The sequence below is a fragment of the Nannospalax galili genome, unplaced genomic scaffold, assembly GCF_000622305.1.
Source record: "Nannospalax galili isolate Female #2095 unplaced genomic scaffold, S.galili_v1.0 scaffold829, whole genome shotgun sequence".
Classification (NCBI taxonomy): Eukaryota; Metazoa; Chordata; class Mammalia; order Rodentia; family Spalacidae; genus Nannospalax; species Nannospalax galili.
The window spans coordinates 2,341,216-2,361,932 of NW_008360329.1; the positions used below are offsets into that span (position 1 = coordinate 2,341,216).

The 20,717-nt window shown below is 39.7% G+C and overlaps 1 protein-coding gene across 1 annotated transcript; it reads right to left on the reverse strand.

Moving 5' to 3' along the window:
- Positions 1-812: 812 nt before the first annotated feature.
- On the reverse strand, positions 813-3,740 carry LOC103727944 (zinc finger protein 740-like). Its single transcript, XM_008826058.3, is given in 2 exon segments — positions 813-3,086; positions 3,290-3,740. Coding segments are annotated over 2 exon segments (582 nt in total). The 5' UTR covers positions 3,299-3,740; the 3' UTR covers positions 813-2,513.
- Positions 3,741-20,717: the final 16,977 nt, after the last annotated feature.

Consider the following 20,717-nt stretch of genomic DNA (forward strand, 5'->3'; position numbering starts at 1 on the left):
CACAGGCAGAACTGATACTCTTCCCCAGCTCCCCAAATTCACATCTTTGTCTCTGAGCACCTGTCCTATCTCCATTTCCCCTCAATGCACACCTGAGGGATCCCCAGTGCTAGCCCCACCCCTGAGAAGTGGGGCATCAGGCCCAGGAACCTTTGCAGCTGTCTGTGGTTTCCCTGGGGTAGAGATGTGGCTCCTGAGCCCTTTGAGTGTTCAACTGATCTTTACCTCATAGCCTGTCTATCCTCATACCCACTGGCCCTGAAAAAGTGGACCACTGCTGGCTCCGGAACTTCCCACACCCAGGCCTTGGCAGGGTGATAGTTCTAGTTGGGCCATCTATACACACAATTCTTTCCCTCCCAGTTTATACCCAGGCAGGAAGCCAAGATCTGCAGGGCCTACTCTGACCAGTACACATTCACATATGTAGAGACACAGGTTACTTATGTAACTCTCTCCCCACATACAGATCACCTGCAAGTGGCATGGAGGGGTCCCACTTTCAGAAGCACTTTTGGGAGGATATCTTTCTTAATGTATCCTCTTTCCCAGAGTTGAATGATAAGAAAATCCCAGCCCCAGCAGAACCCTTGAAGAGGAAAGGGGCTGGTTTACATGCAGAAAGATGTCCCTGCTTGCAGGGGCCACAGTGGATCTAAAGACTGAGGTACAGGTTCTAGAGCATATCAAATGAGTTACAGCACAAAGCTAGAACATGTGGCAGTAAACATTCCTAGCTCCCCCCACCAAGGCTCTCAGATACCACCAGAGAAAAGCTAAAGGGTGCCACATCTCACTTTTTCCCTGGTGTCCTCCTTCCCTACAGGTATGGAGTACCCTCCTTATACAATGGAAGAGGCTACAGCCAACAGTTACAGCTGGGTGCTCAGGCTCAGTCTCCATGATAACACCTGAGGCAACCCCCCATCCCTATCCCTATCCCTAGGGTCTGGGCAGGCAACCAGGGGTGAGATGGTGCTCAATCAAACCCCAGAACCTCCCTTAAGGATCCTTTCTTTAGCAGGAAGAAGAGTTTCACTTTAGAAACTACATGTTCACAAGTGTTGGCTTAGAAACATCCTAACCAGTAGACTGAAATCAATCTTAAAAACAAAAAGCCACTCCTGGAACAAAGCCCCTCTGCTCCTTTCTCAGTCACCTCTGGGGCACAGGCCCCCTTCAGGTCTGTTGGGAAGGCTATGTTATACTCACTGTCCTCTTATTGATGACCAAATAAATCTGATTCACTAATTTGCCATCCCCTCCAAGCAAACATACACAAACACAAATCACAGAAACAGACCTGATCACTTTTTCAGGGGTGCACAGGATGGGGGGTATTGGAGCAGAGCAAGGATAAGAATAAAGCAGACACATTAGGGGTCTTCTTGCAGTCCTTCCTCTGTCGTATCCCTCCTCCCCATTGGGTAGGTAGGGTCATCAAGGAGGAAACCAAGATCATGTTCTTTGGGACAAAAGCCCAGACCTCCATCTCCTCTACCTGAATACAGTCACAAGACATGGGCGTGGGCAGGAAGAAAGGCCTATCATTCAACACTCAAGCAAGGGCCATTAAGTTCCTTTGTTCCTCAAACAGTTGTAGTTCTAAGAGGGCACAAGGGGACAGCCCATTCTGACACCAGAACTCCCTACTCAACACTGCTGTCTGGCTTTTGGAGTCAAGAACAGTGAGGTAGCCACAAACCATAACCAAGACCAACTGCCCAGAGAAAAAGGGCTACCCAGGCCACCCCACCCAAGTTTCCTCCAAAAGGCACTTGGGCTGACCTCATCAGGCACCAGTATGGTATGGGCCGAGATAACACCCCTGGGCACAACACTGCTCTTCTTGAAGAGATAAAAGGTATACTTGGGTCCAGCCCACGTGTTTCTCCCACTGTTTTTCCTTATGTCCCTACAGTGTATAGGAAAGCTAAGTAAGCTCAGCTGCCATCCCTGGTCCTGTTTTTCAAACAGGAGGTAAGATGCAGGGCTGTGGAACATTGAGGATCTACTGTAACTAAAAACTCAAATTTGCGGAAAGGCTGGTCCAGCTCTAAGTCCCTGTTTTAGACAAGGACTTTATGCCACCAGATTACCTGTATCCACAGTTTACCTGCTGAAATTGCTTTTGGATAAACAAAAACAAGAGCGAACAAACAAATCCCCTCCCCCCAATCTTTTCCATTTCAGCTGCCAGTTCAAGTCGAAGGTTGTGGGAACCACACGTCAGTCTTGGTCCTGTACCTTGAGTCCCCACCTATGACCTCAGCCAAGAGTCCAGGGACTAGCTCCCCTGCCCAGGAATGCTGTAACAACTTCCCCGAGATACTCATAGTCACAGACTATACACAGAGCTGAGGCTCTGGAGCCACTTTCTTCTGGTCTCCTGGGTCCACTCCTTTAGGAAGGGGGACAGGTTCAGAGGGGGCGGTGGTGGGACCATCAGAGCAGAGGGGTATGCTCTTCGGTAAATTTTTCTGATCACTCCCACCACCCAGGACCCCTTGTGCCTATAGAGAAAACTGCCCATCAGAAGTCTTGGACTGGCATCCTTGGCACATCCGTTTGTGTCTGAGTAATCGATCTGTCGGAGAAAAACACTGATGACATCGTTCACACTGGTAAGGCTTTTCACCACTGTGCACACGCTTGTGGCGTTCCAGGTGGTACTTCTGGATGAAGCGCATATCACATATATCACACTCAAATGGTTTCTCACCCGTATGAATAAGGATGTGCCTCTTGAGGTGGTAACTGCTCCTAAAGGCTCCAAAGCAGTGTTCACAAATAAAATTTTTGGGAATCTTTACTTGAAAAGAACCATTTTGTTCCACTACCACCACCTTTTTAACAGTCTTTTTTGAATGAGAGGCCTCAGCCAAGCTGTCATCATCTTTGCGGTTCCTGGATTTATCACTGTCTTTTCAGTGGCCCTGACTCGAGCACCTCAGCACATCAGGGCTACCTGCCCGCTCGCCATTCTCGGCCTGCTTGCTGGCAATCTGGCTCAGCATCATCTTCTTGCTGGCTGCAGTGGGAACCAAACTCACACCTGCTAGGCCTTCACAAGCCAGAAGACTTGCCTCCTTCATTTGATTGGAAGCTCCCTGAAGGCAGGGGCTGTGGCCTGTCTCCTTTCCTTCCTCTAGATCTCCCCCTGGCGCTTAATACAGAGCTCGGCTCACTGGGGATGGTCAATATTGTTGACTAAGGCAGCATTCAAGAGTGACATTGCAAACAGGCTTCCCAGTGAATGATCTTGAAGGAGGACTCTAGAGCTTTTTACCTGAGCCATGCTGATAATTCACTTAATGAACCCAAAAGTTCAGGAGTTCTTTATCCAGTTTTCCTTAACACACTGTTATTTGAAGAACTGTCACCAAATCACAGTAATGGCTCCTTCCTGTCCTTTCAGTCCATTTGCCATATTGAACTGCCTTTGTCTTCCGAAAGAATTTAGTGTCCTCCAAAGGGAAACCAGGTGTTTCAAGAATCCGTGGTCTCTGACTGACTTCTGCCTATTGTCTGAAGACGAGAGTGTGCCAGTCTTGGTTTTCCAGTTGAATTCTTTTGATGAAGCTCTAGGTCTGTTCCAGAAACCTGCCGTGCACGGCCCCCCGCCGTCTCCCCACCGCGAGGCGCCTCCTCCAGGCAGCAGCGCACCGTGCCAAGCACGCGGCCGCGCTGCCCCCGACAGGACCGAGGCAAGTTTACAAACACCAACCCCGGGCCCGTTTCCCCGGACTCAATAGTTTTTTTCTGACATTTTTTTTCTTGATTAAACTTCACCAAAATGTTAAATAGACATTCATCAATAAATATACCATTTAGGATCATGGATTTTCACTAAAACGTAAGTTCTAGATGTATACCAAAGCAAGTGAAATTGCTTTTAACCATTTCATAAAGTATCAACATTACAGATTCTTACCAGAAACTTCAACCTTTAACTCTTTGCAGTACCTTGTGAAGAGCTAGGGAAGGAGAAATTTCATTTACAGAACAATTTAATAAGAAGCTCTTTATTTACTTTAGTTGGAATGCCAAAATTATAGTCTTTGTTAGAGTCTAGAAGAAAAAAGTTGCTCCTTTCAGAACCTAGAAACAAACTCTCTTCCCCTTATAAAGAAGGGTCTTGTCCTATATTCCCCCATCTTTGGCCGTTCAGTCTGAGTCTGCATGGGTGTACCACAGAGTCATAGGTGGGCTGGTAGCATCCCAGTCTTAGTCTTAGTCCTTACCTTTCCCTTTGACTAGTTACCTCACTTCCTTCACTCAGCCTTTAATTTTATGTTTTATATCAAAAATCTATAGAAATCAACAATTATCATAGCACATTAAATAAAATTAATTGTAAAGCCCATTTAATAGTCAAATCATCCATCTTTCTTTTCTAGCTTACTCTGATATCAAAACTTGGTAAAAACTAATGCATATTTGGTAGTCAGCATATAAAACTATTGTTACTATTTCATTGGTATACTTATTTCCTAAAAGTACTAAATATTGGCTTTTGTGGCTACAGCCATTATTTACTTCATCTCAAATCAAAAGAGTTGCTCATAAGGATATCTGAAAGGAAGAATCGGCCTATGTTCAGAAGGCAACAACAGACTTTACTGGTTGCCCATATAGTTTACAAACACTCAAATAGTTTCCTGTAAATATATTAAAGAAATGAACTTTTGAGGACAAGAGCTATAATTGTGTTGTTGTAGGACTTTGAAGCACCTTTGGTGACTTGTTCATCATTAGGGACCTATCAAGATCAATTGGTTTCAAAGTGAACCTCATAGAGCTCTAAGATTTAACTGGTTGCCTATGATTATTTAGTTCGTCTATCTGGCTTTCATGACAAATGTACTGAAAATTATTTTAGTGTGGACATACATCATACTTAAATATTCTATTTATTAGCCATTAACTCATTGAACTACTTTAGAAGGATGTTAGACCCTGAATATAAACATTTTATCTGTTAATGAATCTGCCTACCATATTTGTATGCATATACATTTATGTGAATATATATGCAAATTCATGTGTGTGACTTTGTGTGTGTGTGTGTGTGTGTGTGTGTGTGTATTCAGTAAGAGAACCGAAATATTATAGGTCCATTGTAGCACACACTAAAATATCCTGATGTGTTTTTCTTAGGGAAAATGTCATTCTCTAAAGACTGTTAAGTAAATAATGCGGTCAATGTTTATTTTAAAAATGAATTTTAACCACTATAAAATACCTATTTGTATTCTGTGAGAATCCCACACATGAATACTGTATTTACACCATTTCCACCCCTCTGTTTCCCCTCCCCAACTCTTCCCATGCCTGCCTCAGTGCCTCCCAATTTTGCGACCTCTTCTTTATTGTTGAGTAGCCATTGATTGCTTGCAGTTCTTTATGCAGATGTGAGACTTAATGAAAACTCGCCTACCCATGTTGGCATGTCAGCTGGTAAAATGCCTATTTTTAAGATCACATTTTTTAGTTGGTAGTTTCATTCACATTTGGACTGATTTTTCCTATTTTGTTTCTATTTTATTTTCTTCTGAATGGCCAGTATACAGAAGCAGAGTAAAACATAGTGAATGAGTATGTACATTCACTGAACACCAATAAATTGTAGTTATAATACAAGTTTTCAATAAAAATTCTTCTACTAGTTCACAATGAAGACCCTTTCTGAGGACACAGTTAAGGCAAAAGAATTAGGTGTGGCAGTGTCATTATCCTTACTTATTACCTTAATACTCTGAGAAGTCTCAGTAATAATAAATGCAATTGTCAGTCTTGTCAGTGTTTCTCTGACCACGGTCATCATCGTAATTTGACATCTCCAGGACACATATTTCCCTCAAATCTAAATTAAGCTTTTAATGAATTATCTGTCTTCTGTAGTTAACATGTGAAATCATGTCAGCCAGATCCTTATATTTAATCCATTTTCATCCATGTAATAGTGGAGTAAATTTCTAATTAATTTTTTTAAATATGTAGGTAGATTTAAGTAATTCTAATGACTTTAATTCATTTTGAAGTAATTTTCCAGCCTATGTCTTAAAGGAAATATTTAGCAGGTCTTTTTGAAAACCTTACTATTAACTAAGTGGAAATATTCTCAACATACTTCATTATGTACAAAAACTCTTAAAAGTGACCTGAATAAAAATGACTTCTTAATATTAAGTAATATTGTCTCTCATATTTACATATTTCTTTAATATATTTACATACAACTATCAAATAATTGTTCTGGTTATGATTAGATTTGAACTTTTGCTTGTCTTTCAGATAATATAAAATGACTTCTAAGGCAATTTTTCAAGTATTTATCCTATCTGATTGTATGCACACATGGTTGACATTTGATGAATACTAATAACACCTCAAAGAAGCTAAGAATTGGATCTCATTCATTCTGGGTATTACTGGCTTCTATATAATGATTGAAAAGCTTGGTTTTTTCCCCTCAATTTTCCCTATAAGAGGAACATTATAGTTTCCATCCCAATCAAGATGCTGTGTTTACTAGCATCAATAATTTTAATCATTGCCTTTACAGATGATTCACCCAGCTCTTGCTTTAAAGGTAATGACTGCTGATGTTGGTAAGGAATAACTCAACCTGATTCTTCAACTGCCCATATGATTGTTGGCTCTGGTTTTCTGAAATGTCAACACTCAAGAAATAAATCATACTCAAATCTCAACAGTCTAGACGGATTTGGAGATGGTGTGCCAGCATGCAAGGACAGAACATGTAAAATGTCTTCATGTCCCCATGAGGACCGTGAATTATCCTTGGATGTGGCCTGATCTCCCATAAACAAAAGCGTAGAAAAGTCTCAAAGTTCCTATGCACATCTGTATCTTATATGTTTCCATGGCATCAAATGCCATCGCTGAAGGCTTTGATGACCCCATCATGCATATGATGCAGATAGTGAAGAAACATCTTGCAGCTTTGTTTGTAAAAGATGAGTGTCTGATTATACCAGATAGATTCTCTAAAATGAAAAGAAAAACTTAGAAAATGTGGAAAATTACCTATATACAAATTTTCATTCTAGACTGAATTAAAATTTGCATGAAATTTCTCTTTAAGCCTCTGAGAAAATCATATATGTTTCCATCCAAAAGTAAGTTTATCATTATCAGTCCTGTGATATTGATTAATAACAAGTTGATTGTATAGATTTTGAGGACTGCAAAATATCAAATCCCAATAGCCTAACTTACTTCCTATGTTTTAAAAACAGGTACTAAAGTTAACTTTCTTAAGTATCATTAAATATATAAAATTATTTAACATTTCCCCTTGTATCAATTGAGTAGTCAAAAGGGTTTAATTTCCAAAGTTGTCTTATGCTGATAATTCTTTTTTTAAATATTTTATTTATTTTTTATTTCACATTTATGAGTGTATTGCTTGCATGTGTATAAGTGAATCCCTGTCATGCAACACCTGTGGAGAACAGAAGAGGGCATCAAATCCCCTGGAACTGAAGTTACAGACAGTTGTTGGCTGCCATGTAAGTGCTAGGAACTGAACCTGGGTCCTCTGCAAGAGCAGCCAGGGCTTTTAACTGTTGAGCCATCTCTCCAGCCCCCTTATGTTGGTAGTTCTAATAATTTAAAATTTACCCTTGCAGAACTTTTAATTTGGGCAAAATGATATGTGGAATGAGCTTTTTCTTTGCACATTTTATTTCTAAAATTAGACTATGGAAACTAACTAGTGTTTATGTAGAAGAGAAAACCTAAGAAAGAGTGAAATATTTCTTCAGTTACATACTTCCTCTGTCTTAGTAGTCTTAGCAATAATAAATACTTTCTCTGAGAAACAGAATGCTATTGTTGCTGATGTTATCTTTCTTAATGAGTTTGTCCTACATACCATAGATTAAAGCAGCCCCCAGTGAAATGTTCTGAGTCATTGATTGGAAAGCAAGTTCACTGTGCACCAGTAGCCAACTCATTTGAGCTTATGAGGTATGTATCACATGGATTATTGCTTAAATGTAGGCAGTAAGGACAACAGAAGCCTAGGACTTACTGTGAGCCAGTCCGCAAAGGCTTAGGAAAACTGCTCAGGGTGGCCATGTCTACATGTGCCCCTGAGACAGCAGTTTGCCCTTGGTTTCATACTGTGGGAAACACTAGAATTGCTGTGCTAAAGTACTGCAGACATTTTTTTTTTCCTGTGGAAACTATACCAAAGCCCAGGCTGTTCTGGCTAACTCTTCTGCATCTCAGAATGTTCTGCATCATTCCCGGACAATCCACAATTATTCTTGAGAACCACCATCAAGAAAATACTGAGAACTGTCTTGTAGTTAATGGAATATAAATTTTCATTATTATATTAGTGATGCAAATAGAGTTTACTTCTTTTATAAGGAAATAAAGTCTTTCACCCCAATGTCCTCTGCTAATGGCTATAGCAATCTAATGGTGTTCATTACTGCTCATTGTCACTGTCATTGTTGCATGTAGCATGCCAGCAAGGAACAAGGCAAAGACTGTCACATGAGATCATAATCTTTAGCATAAATCAACCAGGCTGACAAAGATTGGGAAGGAATGCAAAGAGTATTTTTGGAAGATGTTCAAAATCCAGTCAGATCAGTAATGCTCTGATTTACTGTGTCTCCTGTCTGCTACTCTCTCATTTAAATGACCTATGCCTCCTTTCTAAAACCAATGCTAGAAAAGATTTCAATCACAGATGACATTTAACAGGAAGACATAAACAAACCCAAATGGATACTGGACATCCTTAATGTCCAAGCACATGGGTCAGAGTTCATCTAGTTATCTAATCCAGTCATGCAAATTAAGTTATGCTGTGTCTGAAATAAATCAGACTCTATGCCTAGTGAAAATTGGACAATACTTCTTAAGAAAATCTTATTCTTCTCTCTCTCTCTCTCTCTCTCTCTCTCTCTCTCTCTCTCTCTCGGAACACTTTATATGCAAATGTTAGAGACAGTTTGAACACAAATGTTAACTTTTAACCACTTATATAACCTGAAAAAAGAAACAGAAGGAAATTATGCTGTAGCTAATTGGTTTGTAGAATAACATGAATGAAATCCATGGACAATGTAATTCTATGCACCAGAAAAAGCTCTGGAGAAAGGGATGTTTATCACAATGACAGGAGAAGAGTTTCCACAGATAGAAGTAAATTAAGAAATGAGTTTAAGGAAGAAAATAATATCAAAGTTCCTTATGCTAAAATTTCAGATACACATTAATAAAATATAAAGATAAATGTTCTAGATCAGGTTTTAAAACTAGATCAACACAGCTCTAGAATGCATTTGAGCTTCAGTAATTGAAAAAGGACTTTAGGTTTGACTTGAGTTTCTCTATAAGATAAAATTTAATATAGCATACAGGTGAGGCAATTTATATTCAATAAAGGAATGGTCCAGCAATTAAGATTTCTTCCAAATGAAAGGTGCACCTCATAAATTCTGGTACCTTTTACGAAAGGGTTCTTTCTGTGACTAAATGGTCAGTGATTTAGTCTGGTTGACCTCTATAGTTTACTGGGCAGAAATTTAGTCTGGTTGACCTCTATAGCTCTTTTCAATCTTTAGATTGCTAATGTCTGTATTTATTTCAAACCCTATGACCAATCAAAGCCCACAAGATAGAATTAAAAGCTCTTTCTAGGAAAACTATGAAAGTTCTCAATTTTTTAAAATTATCATTCAGTACCAATAACCCATCTAAAAATGAATTCAGATACAAGTGTATAGTGCTACAACTGTCAATTTCTTATAATTTAGTTTCATATCAGCCTTTTTCAGTTAAAATGGAGAGATGGCTCAGCGGTTAAGAACAATAACTCTTCTTGCAGAAGACCCAGGTTTGAATCCCAGCACCCACGTGACAGCTAACAACTGTCCCTAACTCCAGTTCCAGAGGACTCGACAGTCTCTTCTGTCCTCCACAGGCATTGCCACGACACGGGGTACACTTACCTACATGTAGCCATAACACTCATACACATAAAATAAAATAATAAATAAAATATTTTAAAAATATTTTATTAGCATTGATTTATTTAAGAAGCAACATGATTACATTGAAAGACTTTGTGGAGAATTTGGAAGAAAGTACTCACCAAACCCACATTATACGAACAGTGACAAACTTCACATTATTGTTGAAGCTTGGTACTACCATTTTGTCAGCAAACAATATTCAAAAATTATACTAGACATGTAGAATTTCAAATGTATACATTAAGATCTAATTACCTATTTCTAGTTTGAGGATTGTATCAGTTTAGTGCCTCGAGTACTTTCCATTTCTTTTATTTTTTTAATCCCATAATGTGATTTTTATCTCTAGAAGTTCATTTAGGGCGTGGGTGAAGTCATACTGGGGCTATAGAAGAGTAAGAAAAATAATGGATAAAAATATCTTGGCACCTGTTAATGGGAGTGGTCGAACATCAAGGCTTGGATAGGTGGCCCACCAGGTGTCGAGTGAGGACCACAACTGGCCCTCAGGATAGGTGGGAGGTCCATCCAGGAGAATCAGTCTTCCCAAGTCCACAATCTGCAAATAACACAGGCCTTCCAGACCCAGCATAGGAGGCAGATCCTCTGCCATGTACAACCTGGGACCTGGGGGTGGGGGACAGCTAAGGGGAATGTAGTCACTCCAAGAAGACTAAAACTGTTGCCCACCATCAGGAAGTCCTCTATGCTCTACTCTGCTCCAACATCGGCCTATGGCCAAAAGGATGTGGAATGTTGACTGTTGACTCAGTGGGAAACCAAAGATTCAGCTTCCTGTGAGGGGACCAAAACTCCAGGTTCACGTGAAGGAACACAGCTTCAGCTCACAGAGGGGAGCCTAACTCCAGCTGGGAGCTCACAGGAAGGGAAGACAACTCTAGCTCACAGTAGGGGAGCACAGCTCTGGGTTCATGGGAGAAGACTACAGTTCCTGATTCACAGGAAGGGACCCTGACTCTAGGTTCATGGGAGGAGATCACTGCTCCAGCTCAGGAGAGGGAACCACAACTCTGGCTCATGGCTTGTTCCATGTTCACTGAAGGGGACCACAGCTCCAGGTTCATGGGAGTGGAACCTCAGCTCTGGTTCTCAGAGGGGGGCCATAGCTCTAGCTCACATAACGAGACCCCAGCTCCAGATTCGCGGGAGGGGAACACAACTCTGGGTTCACAGAAAGAGACCATGACACCAGGCTCATAAGAGGGGCCCACAGTTCCAGATCACACGAGGAGACCACAGCTCCAGGCTCACGGAAGAGGAACTACAGCTCCTAGTTGATGGGAGGGCACCACAGCTCTGGCTCACAGGAAGGGATCACCACTCTAGTTCACAGCTCCAGGTTCATGGAAAGGAACCCTGACTCCAGATTCACCAGAGAGGACCACAGCTCCAGTTCATTAAAGGGGACCACCACTCTGGCTTACTGGAGGGGACCACAGTTCAAGCTCACAGGAGGGAACATCTGCTCCAAGTTCACAAGAGAGGACCTCAACTCCCAATGGGGTTCCCCTTCAGGGACCCTGAATAGGGCCCAGCTCCCGGTTCACAGGGATCACAGGGAGTGGAACCATAGCTCTAGTTCACAGAAAATGGGCACAACTTCAGTTCAGGAGAAAAGAATACAGCTCCAGGCTCGTGGGAAATAACCACAGTTGTAGGCCCATGCAAAGAGACCAGAGCTCCCAGCTCATGTGAGATAACCATAATTCCGGGGTTACAGGACTGGAGCACAGCTCCAAGTTCATGGGAAGAGACCACAGCTTCAAGTTCATGTGTGGTGAACACAGTTCCAGGCTCACAGGAGGGGGCCACTATTTCAGTTATGCTGGTTCTTATATTTTCCTGTCTCCATTGCTCTATATATACAATTATACTTGTGTTTAAGATGGAAAATTTTGGCTTCTGTACAGCACACAAAGGCAACAGTTACCAACTGATTTGAATTTCTCACTTAAGGGATACCCATATTAGGTGCAAGGTGACAGATGAATCACATATTTTGCTGTTGCTGTTGTTGCTGATTTTCACGGTCAGGGTTCTGGTTGGCTTTTTTTGGTAATTGTGCCCTTCACATCTTCCTCCTTGAGCAGGGGGAGCCAGTAATGAAACATCTTACTAGGAGTCCCATTTGCTGAGAACCACTACTGCTGCCATCTTGGCTTTTCATTATTTTCTTTCTTAGTTGTCAAATCCTTTCTTGCCTATACCCAGCTTTTCACTGATATGATGATGATGGTCAGCAGACCATGGGTGTTTGGCTCAGTGGCTGACAGTTATCCCAGCCCCAGAAAGAGAGGTACACCAGGGCACGGCACAGTGGGATGGTCACAGACACCTCCCGGTTGCACCCACCCAGGCCCCTGAACACTGAACTAAGTGGCCAAGGAACCTGGCATCCCAAGGCAGAGGCACCACAATTCATCCCCTGAAGTACCTTTTATAACTGTCTTAAACCTCCCTAAAGACAGAGGTCAGTATCCAGTTCATAGCAAAATTTCAAGAGCTTATTGAAGCAAGGTTTTAAGGAAATTTTTTTCTTCTACATTCCTATTCTATAGCAAAATCATTCTTTCTTCATTAAAAACCATTCTTGAACAGTAAAGTGTAATCAAAGAAAACTTCACTAATGTAAGGCAAACACTCACTGATGATAAAAAAAAAAAAAGCACATTTAATATTGAGTCACAGCTATCATTTACCTTCTGTCACAGCATAATGGGTGTGTACCAGTGACAAACTTCCTGCAAAGGAGGCATATCTGAAAATAGGAGCTGCAAAGTGAAGTCTTCCAAAGAGTAATATGCTTTAAAATGCATAAATTTTGTCTAGGGAACTGCCTCACTGGGTGAAGTGCTTGGTGCACAAGATTGAGGACCTGAATTCAGATTCTCATCCTTGGGGAGTGTGAGGCAGAGACAAGTGGATCCCAGGGCTCACTGGCCAGCCTGCCTAGGCAAAGCTATGAGCTCCAGGTTCAGTGAGAGACCCTGCCCTACAAAAGTTAGCTGGAGAGTGATCAAGGAAGTCATCCACTATCAACTTCTGGCCTCCACATGTACATGCATACATGTGCACATGCACCCACACACACATATGCATGCTCATACACACATTCAAAAGCATAAAATATACTTTATACTCTTGGATGTGTGACCATTCACTGGAGCTTTTAAAGAATATAACTCGTCTCTTCCACTAACTATTAGTTGACAATAGCTCCTCAGCTAGAGATGGGGCTTCATGCCCACTCCCCACTCCATGCTGAAATTTTGTCTGCTTTGACCTTACCACATATTCAAGTCATAGAACATGAAGAAATAAAGCAGGTGCTCACCTGCTAGCTTCCTCCCTACTGACCAGCTTTCATAGTGCTAGATGGTGTTATGCATGCTACTGGAGGCGAAAAGTCATCATCAGTCTTATCCAGCTGTGAACCCTGTGAGTTAAACTAGCAACCAGCCTGGCAAGATATGCCCATAGGTGCAATAATGGCACAAATGTCATGGGAGTAATCAACCACTTTCGGATTTGGAATTAAGTCCTGCTTCACATGATAAAATCTATATCTGGAACATTATTAACAATCTGTGGTTAGACAGATCAGGGACCATAGGGAAGAGTTTACTATTACTGTTCTGCTAAATGGGCACAATATTAAACTGACTCCTAAGAATTTATCATTATATCAATTTTTAATTTTTTTGGGGGGGTTGGATATTTCATACAGTTTTCCACAATATCTTCCTTAGTTTACATTTCTACCAAGTAGTTTAAAAACCCTTGTTTCCATATCCTTGTGCTTTTGATAATACTCGTTCTAACCAAAGGAGGTAATATTTGCATTTTCCTCATAATTAGTGATCCTGAGCCATTCTTTATGCCTATGCTAGTTATTTATATAACTATTCAAGGAAATGTATAACTTTTCCCAGGAAATGGTTATTCATATCATTTTTCTGGTATTTAATCAGAGTATTTGGCTTTTTGCTCCCCAGTTCCTTGGATTTCTTATATATCTTGAATGTTGACACCATGTCAGATATATGGTTTATCAATGCACTATTCCAACTGGTATTTGTCTTCATTGTGTTATTGTTTCTTTTTCAATGCAGATCTATAGGTTGTTGCTATCCTACTTGTTTGTTGTGTTGACTGTGATTTTGGGGTCATCCCCAAAACATTTTACCCTGGACAACATTCAAAAGTTTTTATCCCATGTTTCCTTTAGATTTACATTTTCAGGAGTTTTTTAATGTTTAACCTATTTTGCATTGATTTTATGCATGGTATGAGATAAAGTTCCAGTTTGAGAAACTAGCATCTGTTTGTATGTTCATTGTTCTATACAAATTTATTTCTGAGGTCTCTAATCTATTCCAGTAGCCCGTTTTGATCACTTCTAGCTTTGTAATATTCTCTGAAGTCAGGTAATATGATGCTTATAACTTTTTTGTTATCTTTCTGGCCAAGATCGCTCTGAAAATTTAAGGGTATTTTGTGGTTTCCTGTGAATCTTAGGATTTTTTTTTGTAGAAAATGCCATTTTAGTAAAAATTGCATTGAATCAGAGATCACTTTAAAAAGTATGGACATGTTATCATTATTAATCCATAAAATCCATGAGCATGGCATATCCTTCAAATCCTATTGAATTTGTTTGTACTTTAGGTTTTTTTCAAAATCTCATGGCTCCCTGTGTACATCTTCTTGTTTCCTTGGGTTCATTTTCAGATTATTATTCATATGTAGAAACTGTTGTTTTTATGCTGGCTAAACCCTTCAAGTCTGCTGAAGTCAGCCCCATGTGAGAATGCTGGTTCTAGTTTGGTGTCTAGATCTCAGAAGCTGACTGATGCCATGGTTAACAGGTGCATGCTGGTCTTGGGGTCTGTGACCAAATGCAGTACTCCTTCCTCTCCTCTACCAAGAGGAAGAGGCTATCTCTCTTTGAGTTGCTTGGGATTTGTGTAAGGATAACACAGGTAATGTGTAACTATCTCCCTACCTTTGGTTGTTCTGTGTTCCATGCAGGTGTTAGAATGTCACTGTGAATCCTTCAGAACAGGAAACTTGACATGCTTGAATGGGGATAGCTCTTCAGATTGATGTTTTTGTCCTGGGATGAAAGCTAGAAACTCTTATTTCTTATTTCATTATCTTGCTGTAGTGTTCATTTTTTACCTTCTTGAAAGTTACTTGCTCATACATTTAGGATGCTAGGCTCAGAACAATACCAATGAGATGTGTCTCCTGAATTACAGGATTAGGTTAACTTAATATGTATTAAAAACTTCACGGAAGGATTGCCAGTTATTCACAGAATGACTTATTTTTCCCCCATGTGTTACCTCTGAGAGCAGGCAGGATAGTGTGGTGGTTAGTTGCATGGACTCTAGGGTAGTACTCACAATTTTGTCCTTACTGCCAAAAAAAAAAAGTGACTTTTGGTGAGTTGCTTTACTTTCCTGCATTTCTTCTCATAAAAAATCACATAGTGCTAACCTCATGAATGTGATATGGTCTTATGTTATTATGAGATAAAATATCCAAAGTGTGTAGGATATTTTTGGGCACAGTATAAGGAGATTAAAGGCAGTAACACCTATTGTTAAAACACAGAATAATATGTGTTGTGTAGAAATCACACAGAATTTTTGAAATAAAATTTGAATAGAGTTCAGTTTTACAGGAGAATAGTACTTAAGCTGAGGCAAAAGTATGCTGATTTCATGTCTTCAACTGCCTAAAATTCAATTGGTTATACATATAGGAACACTGTCATTGGATTTACACTTCTCAGCAGGGATGAGCAGAATGTGACCCATCAGGATCCTGTTCTAAGGCCAAGTAAAGTTTGCCCAGTGACAAATGGTAAACCCAGCTCCCACTGGAGCTGCTTTGTCTAACTACATGGGAGTTCAATAAACCAAAAAGAGCTTTTAAAAATTATACTTTTGAAACCAGTTTACAGAGGTTTGGCTCATAATCAGCAGCAGAACAAATGATGCATAGCAAATGCCCCTGGTAATCCTGATAATTCTTTCATGGATGCTCAGGAGCTGATTGGAGGAGAGTATTGCATAAAAGTCTTGCACAGTATGGCCAGTATGAAGAGGGGATAAAATAATAAATAAATAAATAAATAAATAAATAAATAAATAAATAAATAAAGCATAAAAAAAAACCAAGTATAAGAAGCCAAGCATCTTTCTCTGACAGTCACGTGACTAAAATCATGTCACCTCCCACAGCTCAGATTCTCAGAACAAACTTCATAAATATTAAAATGCTATTTTAAAAAAATGCAACTGAGATAAACAAATGCAAAAATAGTAATAACCAGAAGTTTTCATAAATATATTTGACTTTTAAAAACCCTAAAAGAAAGTAGACTATTACCAAAAGATATCTGTATGTGATGTTACAAGTGAATTTATTTCTTCCTTGTAATGCTTTGTTTATTACAAATTTTCTACAGTGAGCATACATAATTTTATAATAAGAAAAATTATTCACATTATTGTAAATGTTTTACATCAACCTTGTAAGCAAATCAAGGCAGTGCTTTTAAAATATGTGGCTTTTTAAACTGGGGAAATATTGTGTTTCCAAACACTATTTTTCTCCTTTCCCTAGTAATCATACCTAAAGCATAAATATCATGCTCTCTTAACTTCATGTCAACCTCACTGGACCATTGAGTAAGCAGAGATTTGGTTAAGCGTTTTTGTGGATGAGTCTGTGAGAGTGTTTCTATTTACAGAGTAAAGAGGAATTCCTTCCCCTCTGTGTGTAGGCATAAACCAGTCCACTGAAGGCCTAAACAATAAATAAGTAAGTAATAGGTAAGCTAAGCCTGTGTTGGACTCCTTTCAGAACTCACCCCTTCAGCTCTCTATCTTGCCATATGTAGTGCTTTGGACTTCCTTGCCCTCTTAAATACTTGAGATGAGATGGAGAAAGAAGGGGATAGAGAGAGAAGAGATTAAAGGGGTGCTCTACTTTGCTTTCTGTTGCTGTGATAAAACACTGATCTAAATCAACTGGGGAAGGAAAGGGTTTATTGCACTTGGAGCTTATAGTCTATCATGGACTGGAACCATGGTAGGAACTCTGGGTGAGAACCTGGCAGTGGAAACTGAAGCGCAGACCATGAAGGAATTCTACTTACTGGCTTGCCCTTCTAGCCTAGGCTCAGCCTGCTATCTTATACAACTTAGAAACACCTGCCCAGGGTCGGCACCGCCCACATTGTACTGGGCCTTCCCACATCACTCAACAGTCAAAAAAATACCCCTCACACACCACCACAGGTCAACTGAGTTCCCCTCTTCTCAGGTGTGTCAAGTTGACAACTGAAGTTATTCAGTAGAATTGATCCCTTGTCAACTTGACATGCAAACACATCACCATTAAACCATAACTCTCCCCTTTCTTGTCCACTAGATATCATATTAATATTGTTAGATGAATATAAAACTGAAAGAATATAAAGTTGAAAACAGCTGTCTGACAGGGAGTTCTACATGTGAGAGGGGGAAAGGTATGCAGTAAACATTTTCAAAGCACAGCTGTACACAAAGCTGCACGTAGACAGCAGAACTGGGTTTGGAAAGAAGAAATGAAACGGAGTTGGAGAAAGCTTCAAGGGGAAACAGGAAAAAAGGAGCCTCAAAAGTTTCTACAAGTTCTTCAGATGAACTAAATAGGAAAGGTTTTGATAGGAAAGTAGAAAGTCTCTCTTGAACAAAGAGTTTAGGAACAATAATTTATTTTACTGGTTTTACTAGTAAACATATTTTCTCATGAATGTACAAGAGGTAAACCTAAATAAGTGATTGATTAGAGAATAAGTAAAAGCAAACTTTACATGCCAGTTGGCAGATAAAATAAAGAGCTGTTAAGCAACAATAACAGTTTGCTAAATCAGGAACCATGAAAACATGATTTTAGAAGTGTTGTGTGTGTGTGTTTGTGTATGTGTGTGTGTATGGTTTGTAAAGAGCATAAAAATGATATTTGAGTGAACAAATCACAAATTAACAGGAAGAATATAAGCAGAAGGAGATTAGTGAAATGATCGGTGCAAGATTGAGAAATTAAATGAGAGAAAAGGAAGTAAAGAAAACCAGCAGTGCCCAGGACAACTAGACTGAGGCACAGACAAGCCTGGGAAGGAACAGCTATAACGGAAAGAATGTACTAGAGAAAAGGAAAAAAAAAAATAAAGCATACCTGTTCATAAAGTGAGTATACGTGTGTTTTAAGAAGAGTGATTTGTATATTAACACAAATGAAGCAAAATGAGGTATAAAATGAAACCTTCCAAAGGAGGCAAGCCTACGGTTCACAAGCTGAGCAGCAATGCTTTACCTCCAGGGACTGAAAGCTGAACTTATAGAGTTCTCTGCTGTCTGACAAGTGGGAACTGTGGAAGTTATCAAAATCTGCAAATGTGAAAAGCTTCAAAAAATTTGTTTTAGTTTATTTCCAAAATACATCAAATCAGTCACCAATAAATTTTTCTGAAATAAAGATAGAATGTTATGCTTTAAATGTTTAGCAACATAGTGAGTTCGAGCTCAAAGATGCTGATTTTAAATCCTGGCTGCTCATTTCTCTGCTATGCAGTGTTTATCATTTATAATCTCTTTGCTTCCAGATTTTCATTTTTAAAAATGACAACAGCAAATAGTTTGAGAACTGTGTCAAGTAGAAATAACAGAATATCCTACTTTCTAAGGTAGAAAGGATTGATAACTGGGCCTTACAGTGAGTAATATTACAATGTTAGTGTGGTATTTAGAAGTTGTATTTAGCAGTCATAATATTATTGCCTGAGGTTTAATTTAATGAGCTCAATGAGGCACACAAACCTTTGCACTTTTTTAAAAAATATGTGAGTGTATTACCTGCATGATGTAAGTGCACTTGTGTTGTAAAATGTCTGCAGAGGTTACAGACGGTTGTTAACTGCCATGTGGGCACTGGAAATTGAACCCAGGTCCTTGAACCCAAATCCTCTGTAAGCTCAGTCACTGAGCCATCTCACTGGTCCCACCTTTGCACTTTTGAATTCCACTTTTGCTCTTACAAATATTTAGATATGTTAAGTTTCAGAATCATATCTACTAACAGGGTTCATAGTATGTGTGAGTTACATGGATCCTGCATGTGTAGGTGTTGGACTTGAAATCTGCCTGCTCTGTTACAGCCCTTCCAACTTGTGACTAAAAACTGTCATCAGCCCTGGGGTACATCCTACAATGCAGCTCCATGTATGACCAGGGCTGCTTCTCTGGCACTGCGTACTGAACTGAGGCTTTGAGTAATCATGATGGGATCTCCTGTTCTGAGAGGACAGGCCATACTCACAGAAGAGGCTTCCTTCCCTTTGTGCAAATACAGAGCAAATTATTTTTGAGTAAATGTGATACTGTTTGGGTGAGTCACACAAACTTCCTAAAGATCTTTTGTCTGCTGATAGGCATCTAGGCTGACTTCATGTCCTACCATCTGTGAATAATACCCAATAAGCATTGATGTGCAACTAGCTCTGTACTATACTGATTTAGAGGCCTTTGGAATGGTATAGCTGACTCATGTGGTAATTCTATTTTAAGGAGTATTAATTTCCATAGTGACTGCACCAGTTTACACTCATATCAGCAGTGAACAAGGGCTCCTCTTTCCCTACATCCTCACCAGCATTTGTTTTTCTTCGTTTTCTCTATAATAGGCATTCTAACTAGGGTGAGATAGACTCTCAAAGCAGTTGTAAATTTGTATTTCTCTGAGGGATTGACCATTTGTATTGCTTCCTTCTTTTGTGAACTATATATTCATATCACTAACTCATTTATTGATTGGAAGATTTGGTGTTTTATGTTTAATATTTGCAATTCTTTATGTATGCTAAATATTAACCCTATTTGATTTACAGCTGGAAAATACTTTTTTCCTGTTCTGTACATTGTCCCTTCACACAAGCAATTGCTTCAATTGTTATACAGAAGCTTTTTAACTTTATGTTACCCTGTTTTTCAATTCTTGAACCTATTTTCAGAGCCCTTGGAGCTCTTTACAGAAAATTCTTCCCTATGTTCATATCTTGAAATGTTTTCCAAAAGCCCACTACTTTGTTCAGAGCTTGTGATGATCAGCAGAGGACTTAGGCTAAAGGTGTCCCTTTTCAGGGACCATGTGTGTCTGCAGGAGAAGAGAAAACATCAAGAAGGTAAATCTTCTCTTCCATGAGGAGGAAACAGAGTTTCTAATGGAAGTGAATGGGGGGCGGGGGACACCATGCTCAGAACTTCTGAGAGATGGATGCATGTTGGAAAAGGAAGGTCATGAGGATGAAGACATTAAGGATGAAGAAAAAAGACCTGTGGAATGCCCTTCCTATAGAAGCTTACTGATCATGAACATATCAATGAGACTTCCAGCACTGAGAGAGACTGTGGTGAAATTGCATGTAAAGCATGAAAAGATATGTCTAAGCTAACTCCTTCAGTACAGGTTTACAGCCCCTAACAAAGAAAGTTCAACATTTTTCAACCCAATATTCATCTACCTAATCAGGTATTATGGACAACTACACACACATAGAATCATGACAAAGTTTTCATGCAGCATTGCTGTAACTGTGAAATAAGAAATGATTTATAC